The sequence below is a fragment of the Mirounga leonina genome, unplaced genomic scaffold (genome assembly GCF_011800145.1).
Source record: "Mirounga leonina isolate KUSES-001 unplaced genomic scaffold, KU_Mleo_1.0 Mir_366, whole genome shotgun sequence".
Lineage (NCBI taxonomy): Eukaryota > Metazoa > Chordata > Mammalia > Carnivora > Phocidae > Mirounga > Mirounga leonina.
In genome coordinates this window covers 8,169,757-8,178,902 of record NW_023270709.1, presented here as the reverse complement: position 1 = coordinate 8,178,902, position 9,146 = coordinate 8,169,757, and the positions used below count along the sequence as shown (strand labels likewise).

The window sequence follows — 9,146 nt, the reverse complement described above, 5'->3', positions numbered from 1 at the left end:
CGTCTCCCCCTCCGATTTCCCCCGCTTCATTCTTCCCCTCCCGCTACCTTCTTGTTCTTCTTTTTTTTTTTTAACATATATTGCATTATTTGTTTCAGAGGTACAGATCTGAGATTCAACAGTCTTGCACAATTCACAGCGCTTACCAGAGCACATACCCTCCCCAGTGTCTATCACCCAGTCACCCCATCCCTCCCACCCCACCCCCCACTCCAACAACCCTCAGTTTGTTTCCTGCGATTAAGAATTCCTCATATCAGTGAGATCATATGATACATGTCTTTCTCTTTTTGACTTATTTCACTCAACATAACACCCTCCAGTTCCATCCACGTCATTGCAAATGGCAAGATCTCATTCCTTTTGATTGCTGCATAATATTCCATTATATATATATACCACATCTTCTTTATCCATTCATCTGTCGATGGACATCTTGGCTCCTTCCACAGTTTGGCTATTGTGGACATTGCTGCTATAAACTTGATGAACACTTGTGATCAATGCAATGAAGGAAAAGAATGTGGGGATATGTTTAGGTTGATTTGTCAGGATGGATTTCCTGAGAAGGGATGCTCCTGCCTCTAATGAGGATCTGCTCAGTGTGAAAGCTGAGGCCAGGCAGAGCCCTGAGTGGCTAACAACACCCAGAAAGAATGAGCAGCTCCCACATGCAGATGGGACAGCGAGACCCACCCTGCTTGGTGGGAGGTGCTGACCTTCTCCACAGCACAAGCCAACAGCTCCCACCCATGCTCCCAGTGGCCTGCCGAACACCAAGCTGTAGTTTAATAAAATGTATAAATACAGAGATTTTCACACAATCTATATATATTAAACATTTGAAGGTGACCAACCCTATAAAGAAAACATCAACAAATTCAATAAAAGAAAGAACTTAAAACTGAGGAAACTGAGCTACTAGTGTAATCAGGACAGAAATGTTTAAGTCCATATATTTCATATCTTCAGAGAGATAAGGGAAGGTATCTATGCATCATATATCAAATGAGAAAAGGTGGGTATGACTCAAGAGCTGGCAATTATGAAAAGAACTAATGAGAGATCTTAGAAATAAAAATATAATTATTCAAAAATTATTCTGACTACTGTGGAGAACGAATGCAAGGAAGCAAGATGCCTATAATCCAGTAAGAGATGTCTGTGGCTTTGGCTAGGTTGGAGGTATAGGAGAAAGAGAAGAGTAGATGAATTCAAAATATATTTTAATGGAGAGTCTGCAGGACTTTCTAACTTGCTGAGGGTTTGAATGTGAGAATGAAGGAGGGAGCACTCAGGGATGATGTCTGGAATAAACACAGAACTGTTCCCTGCACAGACCATAAAAACCTCTTTACCCTCTGTGTGCATCAAGGTGAGTTGCACAGCCCATTGTACAATCTCTAAACTGCGCCTTTTGAGGTTTTCTCTTCTCCTTGCCCTTGACCCAGAGGGCTTGAAAACAAGAGGAGAGATCCAGCACTGAATGTGGCCATTACATTTGTCATCCTTGGTGCCTCAGGGAGAGTCATGGCTGTTGAGGGAGAGAAATGTGACGGTTGTAGATTGGGTGCTCTTGACAGCAGGCTCTGAGATGGAGTTTTTCACACAGAATGTTGATTAAGCAGTCAACACCTGTAAAAGGGAGGGGAAGGAAGGAGGATCAAGCAGGAGAAAGTAATTGAACCAAACCCAATGGCAGCCTTGGTCAACCTCAGGGGGGCCATGGGAGCTTGTATAGCTCTTCAGAGTTGTTCCAAGTTGGGCTGGAGTGATCAGACCATTATGTACCTGCATCCCTCAGTCATTAGATTTGGGCAGCACTCTCCATTGCTGGAACAGCAAGTTCTTGTTGAAGGGACATGGGTGGCACTTTACAATGCTCAGCACAGTGATTAAGGCCACAGAAGCTCCTCTAGTGGCTTGAGGTGCAGCTTTGTGTATATCTCACTGTGCCTTGTGTGTACCTGCTCTGAGGTCATTACTAAATATAGCTCCAAATTTTGGGGAAATCAGAAGTTCAGAGACAGTCCTAATCAGAGCCAAGTACACCATTCATTGGGGTAGGAGAGAAAGGAATGGCTTTATAGATGGTCAACATAAAGCTGAAATTGCCTCACTTATTGCAAACTGTATAATCTAAGCATGAACCTTGGGAAATTCATATACTGTAATCCAGAGTCTACAAGTTCACAATATAATATCCTGTTGAGAAAAGCAAGTCTAACTCAATTGATAGAGACCCTTTCTGCTGATTTAAATTCTGTTTTCAGATGACCTGGCTGGCAGTGGGTTGAGCCCCATCTCTCAAAACCCTTTGAAGACCTAATGTGGGCTGATGAGCTGCTACAGAACATCTTTGAGTCACTACATCATTCAGAGATTCTGTATCATACTAAAGTCTGCTTCTGTGATATTTTGACTTATGAATGTAAAAACTGAGGCAGGAGCAAATAATGATGTACCTGAACATGCTCTCTGCTATTTGGTTCAATAGACCCTGGGATTTTTGAAATTCTGAAATAAAGTGGTTTACTGGGTGGTGTTCCCTGGAGGGAAGTGAGGAGGCAAGATAGGGAGAAGGAAGCCAAGCAATATGCAAAGTCAACAAAGCCCCATGCTTACAGGGTGACTGGCTTATCTCCAGATAGGAAGTCTGGAGACCATGAGCCCCTCTACCCACCTGTCACTAGGTAGGGGCTATCTCAGAGGAATGATCAGACCATTATGTACCTGCATCCCTCAGCCATTAGATTTGGGAAGCACTCTCCATTGCTGGAACAGCAAGTCCTTGTTGAAGGGACATGGGTGGCACTTTACAATGCTCAGCACAGTAATTAAGGCCATAGAAGCTCCTCTAATGGCTTGAGGTGCAGGTACTTCCTGTTCTCTGTCCACTCAGGCAAAACACCTTCCAGAAGCATGTCTCTGATGAAGAATGGAGTAAAAGCAAACTGGGAGCTGAGGGGCATGGAAATGGGAAGGGAACCTGAGGAGACAGAGTAGAATGGACACCACATCTGCCAGGAGTAAGTTCCATGGTTAGAGTCAGCACTTATTGTGTCCAAGACCATGTTGCATATTGTGGAGAAGACAGACATCACCAGACTTCATGATTCTCATCAGTAACAGACGTCTGGTCCCTTGACACCTCAAACCAAACTTAAGTTTCCTAATCTCTCAGAAATGGCTTCCTGGGATGATGGCAGTGAGCATCAATGAATATTAGAGGCCATAGTTACATCTGGAAAATGACTGCCTTTTTAATGCGCTGTATTCATAATGATAATAGCAGCAAAAATAATAATGTGCCTGAGTCTAATTTAATGCTCACCACACCTATTTTCTCTTCCTGGAATACAGCAAAGTTTTCTATTCCAGCACCCTTGGATCTAGGTAGATTGGATCTAGCCCCCTTGGATCCATTCTCAATAATGTCATTGCTTCCAGGTTAAGGCAATGAAAGCAGGCATGACTTTCCTTCAGAAACCTTAAAGTCTGCATGTAGAAGACAGTGACGCCACAAAATGGAACGGCAGAGTCCTTGAGTCCCTGGGTCACAGGAGAGCTCCCTGACCAGAATCACACATTGAACCCTGTGTTAGTGATAAATAAACTTTTGCTAAGTCATGGAGATCTTCAAGCTCTGGGCAGTTAGCTTGCTCTATTACAGTTAACAGTAATAACCATAGAAACAACCTGTTGGGTAGTATCATGATTTTCATTTTGTAGGTGAGGTAATTGAGGCCCAAAATGGTTAAAAGGCTAGCAAATGGTAGAGCTGGAATTCGAGGCTATCTTTTAATCCCTGTCCTGTGTTCACTGTCATGTAAAGTTTAGTGTGACTATGTTTGATGTTTTCGCACATGTTGGCTTTGAGAGAGGAGAATATGGAAACCTTGGGTCTCTTGGGTGGGATATAGAATGGGGAGGAAGGACACAGAAAAGATAGACTCCCCAAATCAGAAGTCAAGCTTTGGGCACTCCACAACTTTGCTAAGGGCTTCTCCATCTGCTCACATATGGTCTGTTCCCAATATCCTCACTGTAATGAATTTGTTTCTTCACGACAGTATGCTCATTTGTCTCATGTGATTCTAATGACTATTTGCTACTGAAGAGAAGAAATGAGATAACCGAAGGGTCAAACCCCAAATCCCCAAAGCTATGCCCCTCAACTCCAAGTGGAGAAAGCAGAGAACCTCTTGTTCCTTGTGGACATCTTGCTTGCCTTCTGTTCTGCCAACCACCCATTTCCTTCTTACTAGAATCTGACTTAGTTCATCCTCATGCAAGTTACCAAGTCCTTCAGGGAAGTCTAGGCCATTCCCCTAATCAGGGTTGAGAGTTCATGGCCTAAGCTAAATATGATGGAGTGATTGCTCCGCCAGATGATTAGTTTAGGCATGGGCATGGGATACAATTTTGGCCAGTGGACCTAAGCAGAAAATCTGCTGGTGAGGTTTCTGGGAAGGCTCTTTTTAACAACAACAACAACAACAACAAAGATAAAAATGTTTGCTTTTCTGCCTTTGGGCTTGAGTGTGTGTATTGTTCCTGAAACCAAAACAATCGTGATGGGTCCATTAGGAGAACAGTCTATGAGGATGAACCAAAACATTTAGGATGGCAAAGTAGAAAGACAGAAATAACCTGGGTCTTTAAGACATTGGTGAACTGGTGAATTAACCAAACCTAGAGCTGTCACTCCTTTGGACTTCTTATTATGTGAGATAATAAACTGCTTAATTGTTCAAATCATGATGAATTAGGGTTTCTATTACTTGCAACTGAATGCATCCCAGCGGATTCAACTGATACGTTGCCATATGCCCTACCAGGGAGAACACAGAAAAGAGCATCTAACTCCCACAACTCTTAGTGCTCAATTGGCTTTCTTGATAGGTTCTTAGCTTCCACCCACACCCCCCATCCTGAGTGATTATAAATCCTTCCCCATTTCTCTTACTCCTGATTCTGCTGATCTTAGCCTCACTGCCCATTAGAGGGAGCATCCACTGAATTACGGCACAACAAATCCTCAAGTTTCCTACCCAGTTGCCCAGCTGTGCATTCTTATGGCTGCAAGCAGGAGAAAGATGTTGAAAACCACAAGCCCTGGCAATGCTTTGTAAAGAAATGGTGACCGTTTTGGGTTTCCTTAGGTGAGAAATCAGAAGGAAAAGAAAAGAAGCTCATTTTTTCTAACATTAATTAATTCACATAAGGTCACATTTTACATCATTTTAATTAACTTTCATTGAGTTCATGTTCAAAATGAGGAAAAACAGGTTCATTAAAATAAGTCATGAGGACCCTAGGTATAACAACATGAGGTATTTAAACAGGATAGAAAATTGGAAATCTTTTCCTTCTGCTCTGGTGCATGGTGGAGTTTTGTGAATTCCTAAATTTTCTCAAACATATCTCCTTTGCAGAAGTGAGGAAGAAATAGACTTGAAAGTATTAACTCTTTCAGGAAGCCTTTCCTGAGACTTCTCACCCCAGCCTGTCCCCTTCCTCAACCACTGGCTAGGCCCCCTGCCCCACTAACACTCTGCAAACCCCTGTCTCACAGCCACTATCTTATCCGACATTAATTGTTTAATTTTTTATCTCCTCCACAACACTGTGAGGTTCTTGAGGGCGAAACCTTGTGCTATTTCTTTATCTTCTGGCAGGATACTTGGCATACAGTAAGTGCTCAGTATAAGTTTATTGAATGAATGAAAGCCAGGAAAATTTTTCCTGGGTCTCCTTTTAATTTAACAAAGGACAAGTATATCTATGTAGCACTGTGTAAAATGAAAATTAAATGGGAAAGTCCTTTACGGTAGTATCAAAGGGCTGCAGAATCTGCTGTATATGGCAGGTTGGCTGGTGGCACACAGTTGGTGGCTGGGCCATTCTCTGAAATGTGGACTTAGGACAAGGGTGGGTCCTTGTGCATCACCCCTAGGAATTCACTAACAGAGTCTTAAAGCACACCCAGTGCCACATCTGCACTAATCTGGGGGGTAGATGCTGCCAGAAGTACTTTTGTTCTCTGTTTTGGCTTTTCAGGTTGTCCCCAAATTAAGCAAAAGCATTTTTCTTAGGTGAGTTGACGCTGATTGTCTAGATACCTGCCCATCTAAATCATAAGCCCTCCACCACTCATTTTCTCTTTCTCGACAAGCCCCTGCCATATGAAGTTTCATCTGTCCACGAGTCCTAGTTGAGCATGGTGATGTGCCCAATTACATAGCAAGTCCAACTGCAGGACTACAAACCCTCCACGATGCCCCCACTGTGTCCTTCCTCATTGTCCACCTCATTGTCCAGCCACTTCACCTACTGTCCTCCTTATTTGACTCCCTGTATGGAATAACCTGCCCATCCCCACTTGCCCAACCAGCATGAAATGGATGAGGAAAAGGAAACAGTCTTCTTATTTTTTAAGAGGTGCCTTGTAGCTGGGAAAGTTTGAGGCTGAATTTCCTCATGCTTGGATTTACCTCCCTCTTGAAATTTGTAAGTGCTTGTGTGACTTACTTTTTTTTTTTTTAAGATTTTATTTTTAAATAATCTCAATACCCAACACAGGGCTTGAACTTATAACCGGAGATCAAGAGTCACAAGCTCTACCGACCGAGCCAGTCAGGCACCCCCTTGTGTGACTTACTTCTGAAAGCCCAATATTTGGATTTCTAAATGTAGATGCAAACATTATTCATGCCGTGAAAGGATTCTCCCATCTTCAAAGGACTTGTCCTCAGAACTCCTACAGATCAATAAGAATAAGACAGTTAACCAAATTAAAAAAAATAAATTAACAAAATGCTTGAACAAGCATTTCCTTTAAGAATTTAGTTAAATGGCTGATAACGTAGAAAATTTTGTTCAATTGCATTAATCAGGCAAATGCAAATTAAAACCATGATCTAATACCGATAGACACCCACCAGCATAGCTAAAATGGAAAACACAGAAAATAATAAGTGTTGACAAGGATGTGGAACAACTAGAAATCCTATATGCTACCAGTGAGAGAGGGAATTGGTATAATCACTATAGAAACACGTTTGATGATATTTATAAAACTGAATATACACATAAGCTCTGACTCAAAGATTCCACTCTTAGGTATATAACCAATGGAAATGCATATATATATCCACCAGCACACAGGTAGTAGAATGTGCCTATCAGCACCATTTGTTGTAGACTATATCTGGTAATTATACAAATGCCAATCAATGGTATAATGGATATAAATAAATTATGATATATTCACACAACATAATATCTAGTGATGAGAATGGATCCATAATGCATGCAACACTGTGGATGAAATTGATTAATACAAGGTTAAGCAAAAGAAGACAGACACACAAAAAAATGTATTTGAATCCTTTTAAATAAAGTAAAACCTGGAAAAATTAATTAATGTTCTTAGAAATGAGAATACTATTTATCCTAAGGGGGTAAGTGACAGGAAGGGAGCACGGGGAGGGACCTCTAGAGTTTTGACACTGTTTTATTTCCTGATCCAGGTCCTGGTAACACAGATGTGTTCAATTGGTGATATGTGCACTTTCCAGTATATGTGTATTAAATTTCAATTTAAAAAAAAAGGTTTTTAAAGTGTGATGAGATTTACAAATTTTTTAGGCCACAATGGAACTTTCTAGAATTATATTTGCTATCCAGAATAAAGCACACCACCTATGTTCAGTTGGATTGAGTATTTTCCCTCCCACCCTATCTTTACAAGTTCACTAATTCTGCAAGGATAAGGAATTGAGTTAGGATTGAGGGAGTGACTTCTACCTTCACGGCATTGGATGGTGTGTTTTCGGTATTCTCTAATTACTCTGTGTCCCTCCACTGCAACTGAGACCCAGAGGACAGAGACCATCTTCCATTCTCCCTTCTCTCCACCCCATCAATGTCTTCTTCAATGCCCAGTTGCCCCGAGGACCCGTCAGAGGACACAGTGCCAAGCTGGAGAGGATTTCTTACCTCTCAAACTCCATCACTGAAACAAGCTCTGAGACAGGATGCCTGTTCTCTATGAAGCAAGCATTTATTATGTGCCTGGCATCACCTCACTTCACCCCCACACTCCCAAACCTATACCCATTTTGCAGAGGAGAAAACTGAGAAGCATCACCCAAAAGGCCACATCTTTCAGAAGTGATGGGCTGGCACCAGGATCCAGTTGGCTCCATGACCACACCATACTGCCTGGGGTTTTCTAGAGAAGCCTCACTCTGCAATTTTAGTTTCCCAAAGTGGCTACCTTCTTTCTGCAAGTAACAACCTGGGCTGGCTGGTCACCATCCCAGGGCCTGGAGACAATCTATCAGGACTCACCTCCTAGAGGCTTGGGCTCTTTGCGGATCCCAGTGGGACCCAAGACAGTGTCACCCGACCCTGAGCCTGCCTACTCTTTCTCTGCAGGAGAGGAGAGAAGCCCTAGCTTCTCTGTGGCAGGCGGAGCATGGAAGCTGTTCCTGATCTGTACCTGGGAGGGTCTGCTCTGGGTGCAGGGGCCCTGCCCATGCTGTCAGGGCTGCCCATTTATAAACAATGGCCGGCCGCCCAAATTTCCCCCAGGCAGCCTGACTGCATGCTTCACCTCACAGCCCGGCTGTGGGGAAGTCTCCATCTATACTGATCACTCTAGCTCACCACCACAGACATAAGCCCCTCTGTGATATGCTGGGGAAGGCACAGTACGACCCAGCATGGTGATTACAGCTCAGCTTGGGGAAGTGAGCCACTGGTCTTAAGCTCAGCCCAGCAGCCTTTTTTCTTCTGCCCCCAGTGGAATTTTTCCCCTGCTTGCTCGGCCCAGTCCCAGGAACAGCAAAATGACCACTCCCCAGTGCTCCGGTGTTGTCCTGGAAATGAGCAAAGGCAGCCTCGAGGGCAGGGTCTAAGCCAGCTCACCGTGGTGGAGAGCATGGACACCACGATCTCTGTGCTCAGGGTCCCCAAACTCCAATCTTTGGCCAACCTCCAGTGATCATTTTCTGCACTTTATGCCTCCCTCCCTCTTGGGAGACAAGCTGCTGCATGAGCCCAGCAAGAGTGACGGAGTTACAGTTTGGCCAGGACCTTAGAGGCCATCTGGTGCTCATTTTACCAATGAGGAAACA

At 43.3% G+C, this 9,146-nt stretch overlaps 1 protein-coding gene across 1 annotated transcript in view; it reads right to left on the bottom strand.

Moving 5' to 3' along the window:
- Positions 1-574: 574 nt before the first annotated feature.
- Positions 575-9,146, bottom strand: part of FARS2 (phenylalanyl-tRNA synthetase 2, mitochondrial) — a 616,343-nt gene continuing 607,771 nt past the window's right edge. The window contains exons 7-8 of the mRNA XM_035030774.1: positions 6,665-6,763; positions 575-1,635 (exon numbers count right to left, since the gene is read on the bottom strand). Of these exons, the coding sequence (XP_034886665.1) occupies positions 6,709-6,763 (55 nt within the window). The 3' untranslated portion in view covers positions 575-1,635; positions 6,665-6,708. The remainder of the gene's footprint in view (positions 1,636-6,664; positions 6,764-9,146) is intronic.